This window comes from Bos indicus x Bos taurus, chromosome 28, assembly GCF_003369695.1.
Source record: "Bos indicus x Bos taurus breed Angus x Brahman F1 hybrid chromosome 28, Bos_hybrid_MaternalHap_v2.0, whole genome shotgun sequence".
Classification (NCBI taxonomy): Eukaryota; Metazoa; Chordata; class Mammalia; order Artiodactyla; family Bovidae; genus Bos; species Bos indicus x Bos taurus.
The window spans coordinates 205,354-227,643 of record NC_040103.1 but is presented as its reverse complement, the minus strand read 5'-3'; the positions used below and the strand labels follow the sequence as shown (position 1 = coordinate 227,643).

The 22,290-nt window shown below is 37.5% G+C and overlaps 1 protein-coding gene across 1 annotated transcript; it reads right to left on the bottom strand.

Annotated features, from left to right (window-relative positions):
• Window positions 1–760: 760 nt before the first annotated feature.
• On the bottom strand, window positions 761–6,509 carry LOC113885187 (olfactory receptor 4P4-like). The gene is made up of 3 exons (XM_027530319.1): window positions 6,213–6,509; window positions 1,006–1,751; window positions 761–923 (listed from the first exon to the last, which is right to left on the bottom strand). Exons 1-3 carry the CDS (start codon window positions 6,507–6,509, stop codon window positions 761–763), a joined length of 1,206 nt encoding a protein of 401 aa, XP_027386120.1.
• Between the last annotated feature and the right edge of the window lie 15,781 nt (window positions 6,510–22,290).

The window sequence follows — 22,290 nt, the reverse complement described above, 5'->3', positions numbered from 1 at the left end:
TCCCATTTTATTTCAACATAATTATTAGCAGAACTCCTCTTTTTACAGTCAAATTATCTCAATTTTAGCAATAAATCATATAGTTCCCCTTTTTATTTCCAAACTAATTTTTCAGTATATATGAAGATATTGTCATGGTAAAAGCTTATATAATTTTTAATTTTGTCATTTTTAAGATGATTTCATTAAAATCACTTTAAAAACAAGTTCCAATTTTTATATAGTGATTTTCACATAAATCGTATTTTTGGTGTTCAGTTCCTACCTAATTTTTGCTTTTCAAATAGTTGCAATGAATATGGGAAGTCCTCAGCTGAGTAGAAAATAAGACTTTAAATTTCTGATACTCCTTTTTTTATGAGAATGCAGGGAGTACAGCAAGGTTCTATGGACTTTCTCTCTGGGATGATCAACATGACTGTAGCTTATGTACATTTAGAGATTCTTTCCATGGAATTAAAGTATGGGGAGATTAGAATGGTAACCTCCATTTAGTGACTTATGGAAAGAGAAAAAAAAATCAAAGCAAAATGTAACTTCAACAAGGAATTGATGACTCTTATTACTAGGGGAAGATGTTAATAAGAAACATAGATTGATAGAAGAAAGGATTTCAACTGATGCTAGTGTTTATGCTTAATTTTTCTAGAGCAAAGTCCATTGTTTATTAAACTAAAGTAAGCAAATATTACTTGAATAAGATGTGTAATGAGAAAGCAAAGTGATTTCATTTGATTTGCCTTGCAGTCAAAAATAGTTTCTAGCACCACACCTTCCTTAAGGCATTCTTCATCTCTGCATTTCTGAGAGTGTAAATCAGAGGGTTGAACATGGGAGGAATGATGATGTAGAAGAGAGCAAACACCTTTTCTTCTGGAAACGTTGTGGCCGGTCTAATGTAAATAAAGAAAGTAGGTGCAAAGCCCATGGTGGATGCATGTTGATGTATGGCAAAACCAATACAATATTGTAAAGTAAAAAAAAAATAAATAAATTAAAAATTAAAAAAAACCCACAACTGTGATGTGGGAACTACAGGTGGAAAGAGCTTTGTACCAGCTTTCTGTAGGGTAAGGCTTGATGGTATATAATATCAAAATGTAGGAAAGCATCACTACCACAAAGATCACCAACCCCATCATGCCTGCATTGGCCACCACTAGGATCCCAACTCCATAGGTGTCCTTGTTGACCAGTTTCAGCAAAGGATACACGTCACAGAAATAGTGATCTATTTCATCGGAGCCACAGAAAGGTAAGTTAATGGTGAGGAGACCCTTGGGAAAGGAGTGCAGAAATGCCCCAGCACAACAAGCACTGACCATGGCACAGCGTCTGTGCCTGCTCATGATGACGGTGCAGTGCAGGGGCCTGCAGATGGCCACAAAGCAGTCAGAGGCTGTCATGGTGAGGATACAGACTTCAATCCCCCCAAAGAAATGCGTGGCAGAAAGTTGTGCCATGCAGTCTATGTATGAAATTGTGCTACTTTCTGCCAGCAAGTCAGTGACTAACTTGGGTGTCACTGTTGAGGTATAACACAGGTCTGATAGAGCAAGGTAATTAAGGAAGAAATACATGGGTTGATTATTTAGTTGACTGCATGTGATAGAAATCATTATGAGCAAGTTTCCCATCCAAATAGCTATGTAACAAAATAAGAATACTAGGAAGCACACATGTTTGATTTTCATGTTCTGGGAAAGTCCCAAGGGAATAAATTCAGTGATGTTACTGGTATATTTTATGGTCTAATGCAGTGAAGACTCAGTGAGTTTGCCTTAAAAAAAAATATATATATATATATATATATATATATAACAGGTTAGCATGAGAAATATTGACTAAGCATGGTGTCAATCAGAGTGAGTGTTGGAGAAATACATTCATTTGGTAAATCAGCTTCCAACACTATACTTTTAAATAGTTAATTCTAAACCCCATATGATTAGCTTGCCATATAATACACCAGATCCAATTATTTTCTAGAGTGAAAGAGAATAGTATTAATAAGTACATTTGCTCAAGTATAAACAAACATGCACAGTCATCTTATGTATGGGATGAAAAGTGAGCTTAGGAAAGATACATTTGTTTTCCTGAAGCAGCTTGTTTGCTTAGGAGATTCACACAACCAGACTTAAAGTGAAGGGAGTAAGGTAAGTTGTGCAATTTCAAGATAGAACCCTGTCTTTATTTAAAATATTTGTAATTTTCTTGTGGAACATTATTTTTTTAAAAATATTGCACTAAATTATTATTATATTTATCAATGTGTTGCTGGCACACAGGGCAAGTGACTCATTTGACTCACTGAATAAAAGCTATAGCAAACCTAGACAGCATAAGAGATATCACTTTGCCAACATAGGTCCACATAGTCAAAGCTTCAGTTTTTCCAGTAGTCATGTATGGATGTGAGAGTTGGAGCATAGAGAAGGCTGAGTGAGGAAGAATGGAGGCTTTCAAACTGTGATGTTGGAGAAGACTCTTGAGAGTCCAAACAGCAAGGATGACAAACAAGTCAATCAATCCTAAAGGAAATCAATCCTGAACATTCATTGGAATGACTGATGCTGAAGCTGAAGTTCCAATATTTTGGCCAACTGATGTGAAGACCTGACTCTCTGAAAAAGACCCTGATGCTGGGGAAGATTGAGGGCAGAGGGAAATGGTAATGACAGAGGATGAGATGGTTGGATGGCATCATCGACTCAATGGACATGAATCTGAGCAAACTCCAGGAGACAATGAAGGACAGGGAAGCCTGGCATGCTACATGTAGTCCATGTAGCAACAAAAAGTTGGACACACTTAAGACTGAACAAGAAAAAGTCTTGATTCTGGGAAATAGACTGATATATTTACAAACATTGTGGAGAATAATAAAGAAAATACTGTATCAGGTGAACCAAAAGTGGCTGTGGCATTTCTTTTTAATTTAAATTATTAAAAGTAATAGTAATTATATGTAAAATTAAGAAACAAAGGTTGCCTAAAAGACTAATAACAGTAATAAGGAAATGAATCAAACACTCCCTTGATACAGATCAGGTTTCAATAATTTCTATAATAGAATATTTTGCAATTAGACTAATTATAATCTTTCTGCTTTGTTACCTTTTAGGTTACAATGATTTCTTCACAAATAATATATCCCCAAAAATATTTTTCAAAGTATCACATATATTATTAGTATTTCTATAATCAGAAAAATATGTAAAAGTACTTCCTTAAATAGCTTTAGTTTAGGTTGTAGATGCTTTCATTTCCAATTAATTTTCCATTATGCTTCTATAATTTATAAGCATATTTTTAGTCCAAAGTATCAAAGTAACAAAATGGGAAAATAATTAGAAAACTTAACTGGTTCCCTTTTTTCCCTCTTAAATGTTTCTCCTTGACAGCCTCCAACTTAATATCAGGGACTTCATACTCATGTTATTTAAATTATAACTTACATTTCCAAAACTCCCATGTTATTTCCAGTTTCCTTTGTTAATATTTGAGTTACTCATTTTATATATACAAGATCTTCATTTTCATATCTAAGTGATTTAAAGAGAACATTTCCTATCATAAACTACAAGGGCTAACATTGCTGCTAACACAAATTCATTATATATGACAACAAATTTTTCCTTTTTAATATGAGCATTTCTAGTGTAAATATAAATATTTCATGGTAGTGCAGGTAGAATTAGCAGGTACATACTATGAAATGGGCACTGATTATTTTCTCTTTCACTTTGTTTCTCTTCATATCATTATGTATAGATTGAGTATCCCATACACCATGATAAAAAAATAAACAAAAGTGTGCTGAAAGATTAACAGCTAAAAATGAAGCTATTACAACTCATATCAAATTGATTGTTATTGCAGGTCCTTCACAGACATAAAAGATAAGTAACGATAATAATACCTAATATTTCCTGGAAGCAGTTTTAAATATTTCACATTTATTGAACCATTAATCCTGATAAATGATCATTTTTTATCTCTCTTGCAAATAATGGAAGCCAAACAGTTAACAATTTGCATAAATACTGATAAATATTAAAGACTGTTTTTAGGTTCATTTTAATTTTTTTTTCACTATCCGGATGTTGCTAATTTGGTTGTCAGGTACAAATTATGATTCTAGGGACATTTTTTTGTTGTTGTTCTTATTTCTTTCATAACCAAGTTGTCTCACATGACAAAAAGTCATGAATAAGTTAAATTTTTCCTGACAGCTTCAAAGTTTTCTCTTAACACCTGTACCAATTATTGGCTAAACTAATTCTATTTGCTCTCTGTTCATCCTGTTCTAATTCTTCCTTATTGAATTTGCTCTACCTTTACATTCCAGATCCTCTGCTGATATTAAGTTTTTCTATACTATAGCCTTCTGCTATTTCAATTAGTCAGTATATACATATTGTGCAGAGTAGCAAAGTAGGCAGAAGAGTGATGAATCTCTATACTAGTACATTCCCTTAACTTATTTTAACTGTAACCCTTTTTTTCTTTATTTTTTTTTTCTCTTCTGTCTGAAGCATAACGTCTTTTTTTTTTTTTTTTTTTACTTTTCTCTTATATAGCCCCTATGTGACACAAATGCTATCATTTTCTCATGAATTTCTCAAACTCATACCAAAAGAAGTCTGCTTAACTTTGGCATCTTCTGAGGCATATGACAAGGGGAATGAACATATGGAATCAGGATTTTTATAGATAAAATTTAATTTAAATGATATATGCAAAATTTATTTTTTTGTATTTGAAAGATATTATTATTTACTATAGCTTGATTGAAATTTTACCAGATGATTATATCACTAGATAAATTCTTTTATCTCTGAGTAAATGGTGGCAATGTTCTGAATGCAGTCAGAATCTTAACTGCATTGCTAAGATTAATGAATTTTAACATATAATCAGCTCACATGAATCCTGGTTCTAGGACTTTCCTGCTGTCCTTATAGAAATAGGAAATGCTCTTCTGATTTTTGAAAATAAAATAAAGTGAAATCATCTCTAGCATTTATATTGAATAGTTGTTTTTTTTTTTTTTTTCCTACACAAATGTTGTATCTCCTCTGTGGTTCTTGGAATGGAATGTACATATAAGCCTTCTGTTTGATTTCCAAAGGTGTTTAAATTAGGTGACCTGGGAGATTACATGAGTTGAGTGAACTCTGGGAGTTGGTGATGGACAGGGAGGCCTGGCATGCTGTGATTCATGGGGTCACAAAGAGTCGGACATGACTGAGAGACTGAACTAAACTGAACTGGGAGATAATAACCCCCAACCTCCCTGTCATCTTTTTTAAGGTTGAGACAGTTCCCCAAAGAAGATCTGGCCAAGTCTTGCCAGCTAATATGCCGCAGCTAATAATTGCTTATACTCTGAGGAGTTTGAGTACTAACTGAAAGCCCAATTTTGTTCAATACTGAGACTGTAAATCATGTTCTTTATGTTGAAACAAAATTTGAGGAAGCCAAAGGCCCAGATAATCAGAAATAAATTTTTATTTATTTATTTATTGATATGGACCATTTTTTAAGTCTTTATTGAATTTGTTACAATATTGCTTCTGTTTTATGTTTGGGTATTGGTCATGTGGGATCTTAACTCCCTAATCCAGGGATTGAACCCACACTTTCTGCACTGGAAGGCAAAGTCTACTGAACTGTCAGGGAAGCCCCAGAACCAAGTTTTGAAGTTTGGTTTATTATAGAATAAACGGTTTGAAAAGAGAATGAAAACATCTTGTGTGTTGCTTGAAATCTAAAGGACCCTCCGAACGTTACTAGTTGCTGTATTGTATAATTTTAAATTTCAATTTGTTTAAAATATGTGCTTATTGCAGTAGACACTTAACTGAATTGTCATCAGACGAGGCGGTCAAAGTAATGAGGATTTGAAGAAAATTAATTTATAATACAACATATACTATTTTAAAAAGTAATAACTGTGTGCTTAAATTGAATTTAACAGAGACTCTGGTTCAAGTGAGCTGTAGCTGTCCATGAGATCTCATTATATTTATAAACCTCTATTTCCATAGAATATACAAACTTCTATTTCCATAGAATTTTTATAGTTTCCTAGTGCAAAGAAATGTCATTGACATAATTTTTTCTGTTAATTTTTTCTTCTGACATTAATACAAACACTATCTTTCTTTTCATTAGTACTTACCCACTCAATATTCTTCCTTTACTTTTAACCATTTACTGTTGAGGTTAATCTCAGCTACATTTAAAAGTCTAGTCTGGGGGCTGGCGGGCAAAGCGGGAGGCACTGCAACTCGGCCAGAGGTGGCTGCTGCAGCTGCTGCCCTCTTTCCTGCCACTGCTTCTCCAGTCCCATCAGTGGATACCCCACCAGCTACTGGGAATGGACAAGAGAGAGGAGGAGGAGGAGAAACTCCCACCGACCCACAGAGTGTGTCCCCCTGAATGGCAAGGTGTCGAGTGCTGGGAAGGAGAAGGAGCATGACTTCAGCAACTTCACCCATCATTTTAAGTTGGGACCCCAAAAGTTTGGAAATCCTGACCCTAACAGTGGAGAGACTTTTGGAACCACTTGTTACAGAGATGGAGAAGTCTTGAGGCTATTGTAAGAATAAGACTGAAAACCAGAGGAAGGGGGCTTAAGTCCAAATCCTGAGACCACCAGAGAACTCCTGACTCCAGGGAACATTAATCAATAGGAGCTCATCAAATGCCTCCATACCTACACTCAAACCAAGCACCACACAAGGGCCAAAAGTTCCAGAGAAAGACACCAGTTCAGTTCAGTTCAGTTCAGTAGCTCAGTCATATCCAACTCTTTGTGACCAGATGAATCGCAGCATGCCAGGCCTCCCTGTCCATCACCAACTCCTGGAGTTCATTCAGACTCACGTCCATTGAGTCAGTGATGCCATCCAGCCATCTCATCCTCTGTCGTCACCTTCTCCTCCTGCCCCCAATCCCTCCCAGCATCAGAGTCTTTTCCAATAAGTCAACACTTAGCATGAGGTGGCCAAGTACTGGAGTTTTAGCTTTAGCATCATTTCTTCCAAAGAAATCCCAGGGCTGATCTCCTTCAGAATGGACTGGTTGGATCTCCTTGTGGTCCAAGGGACTCTCAAGAGTCCTTTCCAACACCACAGTTCAAAAGCATCAATTCTTCGGCACTCAGCCTTCTTCACAGTCCAACTCTCACATCCATACCTGACCACAGGAAAAACCATAGCCTTGACTAGACCGACCTTTGTTGGCAACATAATGTCTCTGCTTTTGAATATGCTATCTAGGTTGGTCATAACTTTCCTTCCAAGGAGTAAGTGTCTTTTCATTTCATGGCTGTAGTCACCATATGCAGTGATTTTGGAGGCCCCAAAAATAAAGCTTGACACTGTTTCCACTGTTTCCCCATCTATTTCCCATGAAGCTATGGGACCGGATGCCATGATCTTCATTTTCTGAATGTTGAGCTTTAAGCCAACTTTTTCACTCTCCACTTTCACTTTCATCAAGAGGCTTTTGAGTTCCTCTTCACTTTCTGCCATAAGGGTGTTGTCATCTGCATATCTGAGGTTATTGAGATTTCTCCCGGCAATCTTTTTTTTTTTTTCTGCTGATGAGTAATATTAATTTTATTAGGCTATTGAAAAAGTATTTCCAGTGTTAAAAATATGCTGAGATTAAAATGATGGCTATTGACATTATTTTATCATAATTATTATATCTTTTCATAATAGAGAAATCTTGACTAACTTCACTTAGTCTTTCAATTTAAGATAACATTGATTTGTTTTATTTTTTTTTTAATTTATTTTATTTTTATTTTTATTTTTTTTTCTTTTTTTTCTCTCTAATTTTATTTTAGCAATCTTGATTCCAGCTTGTGCTTCTTCCAGTCCAGCGTTTCTCATGATGTACTCTGCATATAAGTTAAATAAGCAGGGTGACAGTATACAGCCTTGATGTACTCCTTTTCCTATTTGGAACCAGTCTGCTGTTCCATGTCCAGTTCTAACTGTTGTTTCCTGACCTGCATACAGATCTCAAGAGGCAGGTCAGGTGGTCTGGTATTCCCATCTCTTTCAGAATTTTCCACAGTTTATTGTGATCCACACAGTCAAAGGCTTTGGCAGAGTCAATAAAGCAGAAATAGATGTTTTTCTGGAACTCTCTTGCTTTTTTGATGATCCAGTGGATGTTGGCAATTTGGTCTCTGGTTCCTCTGCCTTTTCTAAAACCAGTTTGAACATCTCGAAGTTCACGTTTCACGTATTGGTGAAGCCTGGCTTGGAGAATTTTGAGCATTATTGTACTAGCATGTGAGATGACTGCAATTGTGTGGTAGTTTGAGCATTCTTTGGCATTGCGTTTCTTTGGGATTTCACTGAACACTGACCTTTTCCAGTCCTGTGGCCACTGCTGAGTTTTCCAAATTTGCTGGCATACTGAGTGCAGCACTTTCACAGCATCATCTTTCAGGATTTGAAATAGCTCATCTGGAATTCCATCACCTCCACTAGCTTTGTTTATAGCGATGGTTCCTAAGGCCAAATTGACTTCACATTCGAGGATTTCTTGCTCTAGGTGAGTGATCACACCATCGTGATTATCTGCTATCTTTTTTGTACAGTTCTTCTATGTATTCTTGCCACCTCTTCTTAATATCTTCTGCTTCTGTTAGGTCCATACCATTTCTGTCCTTTATCGAGCCCATCTTTGCATGAAATGTTCCCTTGGTATCTCTAATTTTCTTGAAGAGGTCTCTAGTCTTTCCCATTCTGTTGTTTTCCTCTATTTCTTTGCATTGGACGCTGAGGAAGGCTGTCTTATCTCTTCTTGCTATTCTTTGAAACTCTGCATTCAGATGCTTATATCTTTCCTTTTCTCCTTTGCTTTTCACTTCTCTTCTTTTCACAGCTATTTGTAAGGCCTCCCCAAACACCCATTTCCCTTTTTTGCATTTCTTTCCCATGGGGATGGTCTTGATCCCTGTCTCCTGTACAATGTCACAAACCTCAGTCCATAGTTCATCAGGCACTCCATCTATCAGATCTAGGCCCTTAAATCTATTTCTCACCTCCACTGTATAATCATAAGGGACTTGATTTAGGTCATACCTGTATGGTCTAGTGGTTTTCCCTACTTTCTTCAACTTAAGTTTGAATTTGGCAATAAGGAGTTCATGATCTGAGCCACAGTCAGCTCCCGGTCTTGTTTTTGTTGACTGTATAGAGCTTCTACATCTTTGGCTGCAAAGAATATAATCAATCTGATTTTGGTGTTGACCATCTGGTGATGTCCATGTGTAGAGTCTTCTCTTGTGTTGTTGGAAGAGGGTGTTTGCTAATACCAGTGCATTTTCTTGGCAAAACTCTATTAGTCTTTGCCCTGCTTCATTGCTTTTTCCAAGGCGAAGTTTGACTATTACTCCAGGTGTTTCTTGACTTCCTACTTTTGCATTCCAGTCCCCTATAATGAAAAGGACATCTTTTTGGGTGTTAGTTCTAAAAGGTCTTGTAGGTCTTCATAGAACCGTTCAACTTCAGCTTCTTCAGTGTTACTGGTTGGGGCATAGACTTGGATTACCTTGATATTGAATGGTTTGCCTTGGAAATGGGCAGAAATCATTCTGTAGTTTTTGAGATTGCATCCAAGTACTGCATTTTGGACTTTTTTGTTGACTATGATGGCTACTCCATTTCTTCTGAGGGATTCCTGCCCGCAGTAGTAGATATAATGGTCATCTGAGTTAAATTCACCCTTTCCAGTCCATTTTAGTTCGCTGAGTCCTAGAATGTCGACATCCAGTCTTGCCATCTCTTGTTGGACCACTTTCAATTTGCCTTGATTCATGAACCTCACATTCCAGTTTCCTATGCAATATTGCTATTTACAGCATTGGACCTTGCTTCTCTCACCAGTCACATCCACAGCTGGGTATTCTTTTTGCTTTGGCTCCATCCCTTCATTCTTTCTGGAGTTATTTCTCCACTGATCTCCTGTAGCATATTGGGCACCTACTGACCGGGGGAGTTCCTCTTTCAGTATCCTATCATTTTGCCTTTTCATACTGTTTATGGGGTTCTCAAGGCAACAGTACTGAAGAGGTTTGCCATTCCCTTCTCCAGTGGACCACATTCTGTCAGATCTCTCCACCATTCCCCGCCGATCTTGGTTTGGCCCATGTGAATGGCTTAGTTTCATTGAGAAACTAAGAGAAAGCATACCATGCAAATTCTCCAGCAACACAGGAACATAGCCCTGAGATTCAAGATACAAATTGGTATTTGTTATCAATTTTGTACCTATAGTTTTTTTTTTTTAATAATTTCTGTGACACTTTTTTCTTTTTCTTTTCCTCTGTTTCTTTCTCTTCTTCTTTTAAATAACATTGTATATCTGAAATTCCAAACTCTACTCTAGATTTTTAATTTATGCTTTTTGGTATTTGTTATCAATTTTGTACCTGTATTTTCTTTATAATTTTTGCGACCTTGTTTGTTTTTGTCTGTTCGTTTTTTCTCTCTTTCTTTTCCTTCTTCTTTTCTTTATTTATTTTTAATTTTTTTAATTTTATTTTATTTTTAAACATTACATAATTGTATTAGTTTTGCCAAATATCAAAATGAATCTGCCACAGGTATACATGTGCTCCCCATCCTGAACCCTCCTCCCTCCTCCCTCCCCATACCATCCCTCTGGGTCGTCCCCGTGCACTAGCCCCAAGCATCCAGTATCGTGCATTGAACCTGGACTGGTTTCTCGTTTCATACATGATATTCTACATGTTTCAATGCCATTCTCCCAAATCTTCCCACCCTCTCCCTCTCCCACAGAGTCCATAAGATTGTTCCATACATCAGTGTCTCTTTTGCTATCTCGTACACAGGGTTATTGTTACCATCTTTCTAAATTCAATATATATGCGTTAGTATACTGTATTGGTGTTTTTTCTTCTGGCTTACTTCACTCTGTATAATAGGCTCCAGTTTCATCCACTTCATTAGAACTGATTCAAATGAATTCTTTTTAATGGCTGAGTAATACTCCATTGTGTATATGTACCACAGCTTTCTTATCCATTCATCTGCTGATGGACATCAATGTTGCTTCCATGTCCTGGCTATTATAACAGTGCTGCAATGAACATTGGGGTACACGTGTCTCTTTCTCTTCTGGTTTCCTCAGTGTGTATGCCCAGCAGTGGGATTGCTGGATCATAAGGCAGTTCTATTTCCAGTTTTTTAAGGAATCTCCACACTGTTCTCCATAGTGGCTGTACTAGTTTGCATTCCCACCAACAGTGTAAGAGGGTTCCCTTTTCTCCACACCCTCTCCAACATTTATTTGTAGACTTTTGGATCACAGCCATTCTGACTGGTGTGAAATGGTACCTCATATTGGTTTTGATTTGCATTTCTCTGATAATGAGTGATGTTGAGCATCTTTTCATGTGTTTGTTAGCCATCTGTATGTCTTCTTTGGAGAAATGTCTATTTAGTTCTTTGGCCCATTTTTTGATTGGGTCATTTATTTTTCTGGAGTTGAGCTGTAGGAGTTGCTTGTATATTTTTGAGATTAGTTGTTTGTCAGTTGCTTCATTTGCTATTATTTTCTCCCATTCTGAAAGCTGTCTTTTCACCTTGCTGATAGTTTCCTTTGATGTGCAGAAGCTTTTAAGTTTAATTAGGTCCCATTTGTTTATTTTTGCTTTTATTTCCGCTATTCTGGGAGGTGGGTCATAGAGGATCCTGCTGTGATGTATGTCAGAGAGTGTTTTGCCTATGTTCTCCTCTAGGAGTTTTATAGTTTCTGGTCTTATGTTTAGATCTTTAATCCATTTTGAGTTTATTTTTGTGTATGGTGTTAGAAAGTGTTCTAGTTTCATTCTTTTACAAGTGGTTGACCAGTTTTCCCAGCACCACTTGTTAAAGAGATTGTTTTTAATCCATTGTATATTCTTGCCTCCTTTGTCGAGGATAAGGTGTCCATATGTGCGTGGATTTATCTCTGGGCTTTCTATTTTGTTCCATTGATCTATATTTCTGTCTTTGTGCCAGTACCATACTGTCTTGATGACTGTGGCTTTGTAGTAGAGCCTGAAGTCAGGTAGGTTGATTCCTCCAGTTCCATTCTTCTTTCTCAAGATAGCTTTGGCTCTTCGAGTTTTTTTTGTATTTCCATACAAATTGTGAAATTATTTGTTCTAGCTCTGTGAAGAATTCTGTTGGTAGCTTGATAGGGATTGCATTGAATCTATAAATTGCTTTGGGTAGTATACTCATTTTCACTATATTGATTCTTCCAATCCATGAACATGGTATATTTCTCCATCTATTAGTGTCCTCTTTGATTTCTTTCACCAGTGTTTTGTAGTTTTCTATATATAGGTCTTTAGTTTCTTTAGGTAGATATATTCCTAAGTATTTTATTCTTTCTGTTGCAATGGTGAATGGAATTGTTTCCTTAATTTCTCTTTCTGTTTTCTCATTATTAGTGTATAGGAATGCAAGGGATTTCTGTGTGTTGATTTTATATCCTGCAACTTTACTATAGTCATTGATTAGTTCTAGTAATTTTCTGGTGGAGTCTTTAGGGTTTTCTATGTAGAGGATCATGTCATCTGCAAATAGTGAGAGTTTTACTTCTTCTTTTCCAATTTGGATTCCTTTTATTTCTTTTTCTGCTCTGATTGCTGTGGCCAAAACTTCCAAAACTATGTTGAATAGTAATGGTGAAAGTGGGCACCCTTGTCTTGTGCCTGACTTTAGAGGAAATGATTTCAATTTTTCACCATTGAGGATAATGTTGCTGTGGGTTTGTCATATATAGCTTTTATTATGTTGAGGTATGTTCCTTCTATTCCTGCTTTCTGGAGAGTTTTTATCATAAATGGGTATTGAATTTTGTCAAAGGCTTTCTCTGCATCTATTGAGATAATCATATGGTTTTTATTTTTCAATTTGTTAAAGTGGTGTATAACATTGATTGACTTGCGGATATTGAAGAATCCTTGCATCCCTGGGATAAAGCCCACTTGGTCATGGTGTATGATCTTTTTAATGTGTTGTTGGATTCTGGTTGCTAGAATTTTGTTAAGGATTTTTGCATCTATGTTCATCAGTGATATTGGCCTGTAGTTTTCTTTTTTTGTGGGATCTTTGTCAGGTTTTGGTATTAGGGTGATGGTGGCCTCATAGAATGAGTTTGGAAGTTTACCTTCCTCTGCAATTTTCTGGAAGAGTTTGAGCAGGATAGGTGTTAGCTCTTCTCTAAATTTTTGGTAGAATTCAACTGTGAAGCCATCTGGACCCGGGCTTTTGTTTGCTGGAAGATTTTTGATTACAGTTTCAATTTCCGTGCTTGTGATGGGTCTGTTAAGATTTTCTATTTCTTCCTGGTTGAGTTTTGCAAAGTTGTACTTTTCTAAGAATTTGTCCATTTCTTCCACGTTGTCCATTTTTTGGCATATAATTGTTGATAGTAGTCTCTTATGATCCTTTGTATTTCTGTGTTGTCTGTTGTGATCTCTCCATTTTCATTTCTAATTTTATTGATTTGATTTTTCTCCCTTTGTTTCTTGATGAGTCTGGCTAATGGTTTGTCAATTTTATATATCCTTTCAAAGAACCAGCTTTTGGTTTTGATGATTTTTGCTATGGTCTCTTTTGTTTCTTTTGCATTTATTTCTGCTCTAATTTTTATGATTTCTTTCCTTCTACTAACCCTGGGGTTCTTCATTTCTTCCTTTTCTAGTTGCTTTAGGTGTAGAGTTAGGTTATTTATTTGACTTTTTTCTTGTTTCTTGAGGTATGCCTGTATTGCTATGAACTTTCCCCTTAGGACTGCTTTTAAAGTGTCCCATAGGTTTTGGGTTGTTGTGTTTTCATTTTCATTCGTTTCTATGCAAATTTTGATTTCTTTTTTGATTTCTTCTGTGATTTGTGGGTTATTCAACAGCGTGTTGTTCAGCCTCCATATGTTGGAGTTTTTAATCGTTTTTCTCCTGTAATTGACATCTAATCTTACTGCATTGCGGTCAGAAAAGATGCTTGGAATGATTTCTATTTTTTTGAATTTACCAAGGCTAGCTTTATGGCCCAGGATGTGATCTATCCTGGAGAAGGTTCCATGTGCACTTGAGAAAAAGGTGAAATTCATTGTTTTGGGATGAAATGTCCTATAGATATCAATTAGGTCTAACTGGTCTATTGTGTCATTTAAAGTTTGTGTTTCCTTGTTAATTTTCTGTTTAGTTGATCTATCCATAGGTGTGAGTGGGGTATTAAAGTCTCCCACTATTATTGTGTTATTGTTAATTTCTCCTTTCATACTTGTTAGCATTTGTCTTACATACTGCGGCGCTCCCGTGTTGGGTGCATATATATTTATAACTGTTATATCTTCTTCTTGGATTGATCCTTTGATCATTATGTAGTGACCTTCTTTGTCTCTTTTCACAGCCTTTGTTTTAAAGTCTATTTTATCTGATATGAGTATTGCTACTCCTGCTTTCTTTTGGTCCCTATTTGCATGGAAAATCTTTTTCCAGCCCTTCACTTTCGGTCTGTATGTGTCCCCTGTTTTGAGGTTGGTCTCTTGTAGACAACATATGTAGGGGTCTTGTTTTTGTATCCATTCAGCCAGTCTTTGTTTTTTGGTTGGGGCATTCAACCCATTTACGTTTAAGGTAATTACTGATAAGTATGATCCCGTTGCCATTTACTTTATTGTTTTGGGTTCGAACTTATACTGTTTTTGTGTTTCCTGTCTAGAGAATATCCTTTAGTATTTGTTGGAGAGCTGGTTTGGTGGTGCTGAATTCTCTCAGCTTTTGTTTGTCTGAAAAGTTTTTGATTTCTCCTTCATACTTGAATGAAACCCTTGCTGGGTACAATAATCTGGGCTGTAGGTTATTTTCTTTCATCATTTTAAGTATGTCTTGCCATTCCCTCCTGGCTTGAAGAGTTTCTATTGAAAGATCAGCTGTTATCCTTATGGGAATTCCCTTGTGTGTTATTTGTTGTTTTTCCCTTGCTGCTTTTAATATTTGTTCTTTGTGTTTCATCTTTGCTAATTTGATTAATATGTGTCTTGGGGTGTTTTGCCTTGGGTTTATCCTGTTTGGGACTCTCTGGGTTTCTTGGATTTGGGTGATTATTTCCTTCCCCATTTTAGGGAAGTTTTCAACTATTATCTCTTCAAGTATTTTCTCATGGTCTTTCTTTTTGTCTTCTTCTTCTGGAACCCCTATGATTCAAATGTTGTAGCATTCAATATTGTCCTGGAGGTCTCTGAGATTGTCCTCATTTCTTTTAATTCGTTTTTCTTTTATCCTCTCTGATTCATTTATTTCTACCATTCTATCTTCTAATTCCCTAATCCTATCTTCTGCCTCTGTTATTCTACTATTTGTTGCCTCCAGAGTGTTTTTAATTTCATTTATTGCATTATTCATTATATATTGACTCTCTTTTATTTCTTCTAGGTCCTTGTTAAACCTTTCTTGCATCTTCTCAATCCTTGTCTCCAGGCTATTTATCTGTGAGTCCATTTTAAATTCAAGATTTTGGATCAATTTCACTATCATTATTCGGAATTCTTTATCAGGTAGATTCCCTATCTCTTCCTCTTTTGTTTGGTTTGGTGGGCATTTATCCTGTTCCTTTATCTGCTGGGTATTCCTCTGTCTCTTCATCTTGTTTAAATTGCTGAGTTTGGGGTGTCCTTTCTGTATTCTGGCAGTTTGTGGAGTTCTCTTTATTGTGGCGTTTCCTTGCTGTGTATGGGTTTGTACAGGTGACTTGTCAAGGTTTCCTGGTTAGGGAAGCTTGTGTCGGTGTTCTTGTGGGTGGAGCTGTATTTCTTCTCTCTGGAGTGCAATGAAATGTCCAGCAATGAGTTATGAGATGTCTATGGTTTTGGGGTGACTTTGGGCAGCTTGTATCTTGAAGCTCAGAGCTGTGCTCCTTTGTTGCTGGAGAATTTGCTTGGTATGTCTTGCCCCGGAACTTGTTGGCCCTTGTGTGGTACTTGGTTTCAGTGTCAGTATGGAGGCGTTTGATGAGCTCCTGTCAGTTAATGTTCCTTGGAGTCAGGAGTTCCCTGGAGTCAGGGTTTGGACTTAAGCCTCCTGCTTCCAGTTTTCGGTCTTATTTTTACAGTAGTTTCAAAACTTCTCCTTCTATACAGCACCATTGATAAAACATCTAGGTTAAAGATGAAAAGTTTCTCTACTGTGAGGGTCACTCAGAGAGGTTCACAGCGTTTCATGGAGAAGATAAGAGGGAGGAGGGAGTTAGAGGTGACCCAAATGAGATGAGGTGGAATCAATAGTGGAGAGAGTGGGGTAGCCAGTAGTCACTTCCTTATGTGCACTCCACAACTGGACCACTCAGAGATGTTCAGGGAGTTATACAGAGAAGAGAAGAAGGAGGAAGGAGACAGAGGTGGCCAGAGGGATAAAAGGGGGTAATGAAAAGGAGGGAGACAGATCCAGCCAGTAATCAGTTCCCTAAGTGTTCTCCACCATCTGGAACACACATAAACTCACAGAGTTGGGTAGAGTAGAGAGGGGTTAGGGAGGAGACACAGGCAACCTGGTGGAGAAAAAGGAGAGTCCAAAGGGACAGAGAGCAGTCAAGCCAGTAATCTCGCTCCCTAGTGAAAAATGGGTCCTGAAGATTGGGTTCTTAAAGGTAAAAAATTGGTAACAAATACATAAAAGCAAAAATTAAAAATCTAGAGTAGAGTTTGGATATCAAAAATACAATGTTAAAAAAAAGGAAGAAGAAACATAAAGAGAGAAAACAAACAAAAACAATGTCGCAAAAATTATAAAGAAAACACAGGTACAAATTTGATATCAAATACAAAAAAGCATAAATTAAAAATCTAGAGTAGAGTTTGGAATTTCAGATATACAATGTTATATGAAAGAAGAAGAGAATGAAACAGAAAAAAAGTCACAGAAATTATAAAAAAAAAAAACCTGTAGGTACAAAATTGATAACATATACCAAAAAGCTAAAATTAAAAAACTAGAGTAGAGTTTGGAATTTCAAAAATACAATGTTAAAGAAAAGAAGAAAAAAAAAAAGGTCAAAAATTATAAAATATATATATATGAAGTTTGCTGAAGAAGAAAAAAATAGGATCTTTTTTTTTTTTGCAAAGTAATAGGTTATAAAAGTGAAAATTAAAGGACCAATAGAGGACTTAAAAAAATTTTTTTTAATTAAAAAAAGAAAGAAAGAAAGAAAGAATGATCGTAAAAATAGTAAAAATATATCTAGGACTTTCTCTGGTTTTGTTGTATTGTGGGTTCAGTTCATTTTTGGCTAGTTCCTTGGTCTGACTTATATTTCTCAAGATCTATAGGCCCCTTCCTATGTAGTCCGTAGTAACCACGGGGTTTTAATCTATTGCCCGTAGCTTCCAGGGCGTTTCCCTCTGTTATAACTTCTTCTGTTTGCTGGTCTCTTCAGTGTCTGGCTTCCGCCCTGACACAAAGGGGATGGTGGGGGAAACTTTTTTTTTTTTTTTTTTTTTAGGCTCACTTGTTCAGTCGCGCTGTGGGGAGGGAGGGAGGGATGCTGCAAACAAATAACACTGGCGTGCGCTCGCAGTGCCTCAGCCACACTGGGTCTGCCCCCGCTCACGGTGCGTGTAGCTTCCCTGCCCACACTGCTCGGGCTCTAGGTTGTTCCGCCGAGAACAATCCGAGGCCGGCCCTGGGCTGCATGTACCTCCCAGGTCCAAGCCGCTCAGGTTCAGGCACTCGGGTAGTCCTCAGAGGCGCAGACTCAGTTGGGCCTGCATTTTGTGCTCTTCCCAGGTCTGAGCAGCTCAGGTGATGAGGTGTTTGGCGAACGCCAATGCTGCGACTTATAGCCTCCCCACCACTCGGTTATCTGGGTGTAAAACCGGCACACCTTCTCAGGTGGATGTTGACTGTCCAGACCCCCAAGAAGTTTTAGTTAGCAAAGAAGCCTGCTTACAGTTTTATAGATAATGTCTCTCTGGGGCTGCGATTGCCCCCTTCCGGCTCTGGCTGCCTGTCACCGGAGGGGGAAGGTCTGCAGCCTACTATCTATGTTCAGTCCTTTGTTCCGTGCGTGGGACTGGTGGTGTCTTAGGTTGGGGCTGGCTTTTCGCGTGGTAGATATCCCACAGTCTGGTTTGCTAGCCCAAATTATTTCGCTCAGATAGTGCTCAGGGTATTCAGGCCAGATTCTTACTCTAAGCGATGCATCCCGCGCCGCACCTCCCTGCCCAGCCCCCGCTTGCTAATGGCGTGTGCAGGCATCTGCGCTGCTTCTCCACTGGGGGAGTTACCATAGGGCTCGCAATCTGCGAGTTTTAATTGTTTATTTTTTCTCCCTGTTATATTGCCCTCTGTGCTTCCAAAGCTCGGCACAGATTCGGGAGTGAGAAGGTTTCCTGGTGTTTGGAAACTTCTCTCTTTTTAAGACTCCCTTCCTGGGACGGAACTCCGTCCCTCCCTCTTTTGTCTCTTTGTTTGTCTTTTATATTTTTTCCTACCTCCTTTCAAAGAGTTGGGTTGCTTTTCTGGGTGCCTGATGTCCTCTGCCGGCATTCAGAAGTTGTTTTGTGGAATTTACTCGACGTTTAAATGCTCTTTTGATGAATTCGTGGGGGAGAAAGTGTTCTACCCGTCCTACTCCTCTGCCATCTTGGCTCCTCCCCCTCTTCTTTTCTTTAACATCGTATTTTTGAAATTCCAAACTCTACACTAGATTTTTAATTTTTTCTTTTATGTATTTGTTACCAATTTTGTACCTTTAAGAACCCAATCTTCAGTACCCATTTTTCACTAGAGAGTGGGATTACTGGCTTAACTGCTCTCTCTCCCTTTGGACTCTCCTTTTTCTCCACCAGGTCGCCTGTGTCTCCTCCCTAACCCCTCTCTACTCTACCCAACTCTGTGAATTTCTGTGTGTTCCAGATGGTGGAGAACACTTAGGGAACTGATTACTGGCTGGATCTGTCTATCTCCTTTTCATTCCCCCCCTTTATCCTCCTGGCCACCTCTGTCTCCTTCCTCCCTCTTCTCTTCTCCACGTAACGCTGTGAAACTCTCTGGGTGTCACTCACTGTGGAGAAACTTTTCATCTTTAACCTAGATGTTTTATCAATGGTGCTGTATAGAAGGAGAAACTCTGAAACTACGGTAAAAATAAGACTGATAACTGGAAGCAGGAGACTTAAGTCCAAACCCTGACTCCAGGGAGCTCCTAACTCCAAGGAACATTAATTGACAGGAGCTCATCAAATGCCTCTATACCAGCACTGAAACCAAGTACCACACAAGGGCCAACAAGTTCCAGGGCAAGACATACCAAGCAAATTCTCCAGCAACAGGGAACACAGCCCTGAGCTCCAAGATACAGGCAGCCCAAAGTCACCCCAAAACCATAGACATCCCATAACTCATTACTAGACATTTCACTGCACTCCAGAGAGAAGAAACACAGCTCCACCCACCAGAACACCGCCACAAGCTTCCCTAACCAAGAAACCTTGACAAGCCACCTGTACAAACTCACACAGAGCGAGGAAACGCCACAATAAAGAGAACTCCACAAACTGCCAGAATACAGAAAGGACACCCCAAACTCAGCAATTTAAACAAGATGAAGAGACAGAGGAATACCCAGCAGATAAAGGAACAGGATAAATGCCCACCAAACCAAACAAAAGAGGAAGAGATAGGGAATCTACCTGATAAAGAATTCCGAATAATGATAGTGAAATTGATCCAAAATCTTGAAATCAAAATGGAATCACAGATAAATAGCCTGGAGACAACGTTGAGAAGATGCAAGAAAGGTTTAACAAGGACCTAGAAGAAATAAAAGAGAGTCAATATATAATGAATAATGCAATAAATGAAATTAAAAACACTCTGGAGGCAACAAATAGTAGAATAACAGAGGCAGAAGATAGGATTAGGGAATTAGAAGATAGAATGGTAGAAATAAATGAATCAGAGAGGATAAAAGAAAAATGAATTAAAAGAAATGAGGACAATCTCAGAGACCTCCAGGACAATATTAAACGCTACAATATTCAAATCATAGGGGTTCCAGAAGAAGAAGACAAAAACAAAGACCATGAGAAAATACTTGAAGAGATAATAGTTGAAAACTTCCCTAAAATGGAGAAGGAAATAACCACCCAAGTCCAAGAAACCCAGAGAGTCCCAAACAGGATAAACCCAAGGCAAAACACCCCAAGACACATATTAATCAAATTAGCAAAGATGAAACACAAAGAACAAATATTAAAAGCAGCAAGGGAAAAACAACAAATAACACACAAGGGAATTCCCATAAGGATAACAGCTGATCTTTCAATAGAAACTCTTCAAGCCAGGAGGGAATGGCAAGACATACTTAAAGTGATGAAAGAAAATAACCTGCGGCCCAGATTATTGTACCCAGCAAGGATCTCATTCAAATATGAAGGAGAAATCAAAAGCTTTTCAGACAAGCAAAAGATGAGAGAATTCAGCACCATCAAACCAGCTCTCCAAAAAATACTAAAGGATATTCTCTAGACAGGAAACACAAAAATGGTGTATAAATCGAACCCAAAACAATAAAGTAAATGGCAACGGGATCATACTTATCAGTAATTACCTTAAACGTAAATGGGTTGAATGCCCCAACCAAAAAACAAAGACTGGCTGAATGGATACAAAAACAAGACCCCTACATATGTTGTCTACAAGAGACCCACCTCAAAACAGGGGATACATACAGACCGAAAGTGAAGGGCTGGAAAAAGATTTTCCATGCAAATAGGGACCAAAAGAAAGCAGGAGTAGCAATACTCATATCAGATAAAATAGACTTTAAAACAAAGGCTGTGAAAAGAGACAAAGAAGGTCACTACATAATGATCAAAGGATCAATCCAAGAAGAAGATATAACAATTATAAATATATATGCACCCAACATGGGAGTGCTGCAATTTGTAAGACAAATGCTAACAAGTATGAAAGGAGAAATTAGAATAACACAATAATAGTGGGAGACTTTAATACCCCACTCACATCTATGGATAGATCAACTAAACAGAAAATTGACAAGGAAACACAAACTTTAAACGATACAATAGACCAGTTAGACCTAATTGATATCTATAGGACATTTCATCCCAAAACAATGAATTTCACCTTTTTCTCAAGCACACATGGAACCTTCTCCAGGATAGATCACATCCTGGGCCATAAATCTAGCCTTGGTAAATTCAAAAAAATGGAAATCATTCCAAGCATCTTTTCTGACCACAATGCAGTAAGATTAGATCTCAATTACAGGAGAAAAACTATTAAAAATTCCAACATATGGAGGCTGAACAACACGCTGTTGAATAACCAACAAATCACAGAAGAAATCAAAAAAGAAATCAAAATTTGCATAGAGATGAATGAAAATGAAAACACAACAACCCAAAACCTATGGGACACTTTAAAAGCAGTCCTAAGGGGAAAGTTCATAGCAATACAGGCATACCTCAAGAAACAAGAAAAAAGTCAAATAAATAACCTAACCCTACACCTAACGCAACTAGAAAAGGAAGAAATGAAGAACTCCAAGGGTAGTAGAAGGAAAGAAATCTTAAAAATTAGGAAAGAAATAAATGCAAAAGAAACAAAAGAGACCATAGCAAAAATCAACAAAATCAAAAGCTGTTTCTTTGAAAGGGTAAATAAAATTGACAAACAATTACCCAGACTCATCAAGAAACAAAGGGAGAAAAACCAAATCAATAAAATTAGAAATGAAACTGGAGAGATCACAACAGACAACACAGAAATACAAAGGATCATAAGAGACTACTATCAATAATTATATGCCAATAAAATGGACAATGTGGAAGAAATAGACAAATTCTTAGAAAAGTACAACTTTGCAAAACTCGACCAGGAAGAAATAGAAAATCTTAACAGACCCATCACAAGCACGGAAATTGAAACTGTAATCAAAAATCTTCCAGCAAACAAAAGCCCAGGTCCAGACAGCTTCACAGCTGAATTCTACCAAAAATTTAGAGAAGAGCTGACACCTATCCTGCTCAAACTCTTCCAGAAAATTGCAGAGGAAGGTAAACTTCCAAACTCATTCTATGAGGCCACCATCACCCTAATACCAAAACCTGACAAAGATCCCACAAAAAAAGAAAACTACAGGCCAATATCACTGATGAACATAGATGCAAAAATCCTTAACAAAATTCTAGCAATCAGAATCCAACAAC

Bases quoted from the DNA above. Each gene is read 5' to 3' on its own strand.
- LOC113885187 (XM_027530319.1), bottom strand. From the start codon at position 6,509: ATGGGTGAAGTTGCTGAAGTCATGCTCCTTCTCCTTCCCAGCACTCGA. The intron at 1,752-6,212 runs GTAAAGGAAGAA...TCACTGCATTAG, and splicing joins TCAACAGTAAATGGTTAAAA to ACCATAAAATATACCAGTAA. The intron at 924-1,005 runs TTAATTTTTAAT...ATCCACCATGGG, and splicing joins ATCACAGTTGTGGGTTTTTT to CTTTGCACCTACTTTCTTTA.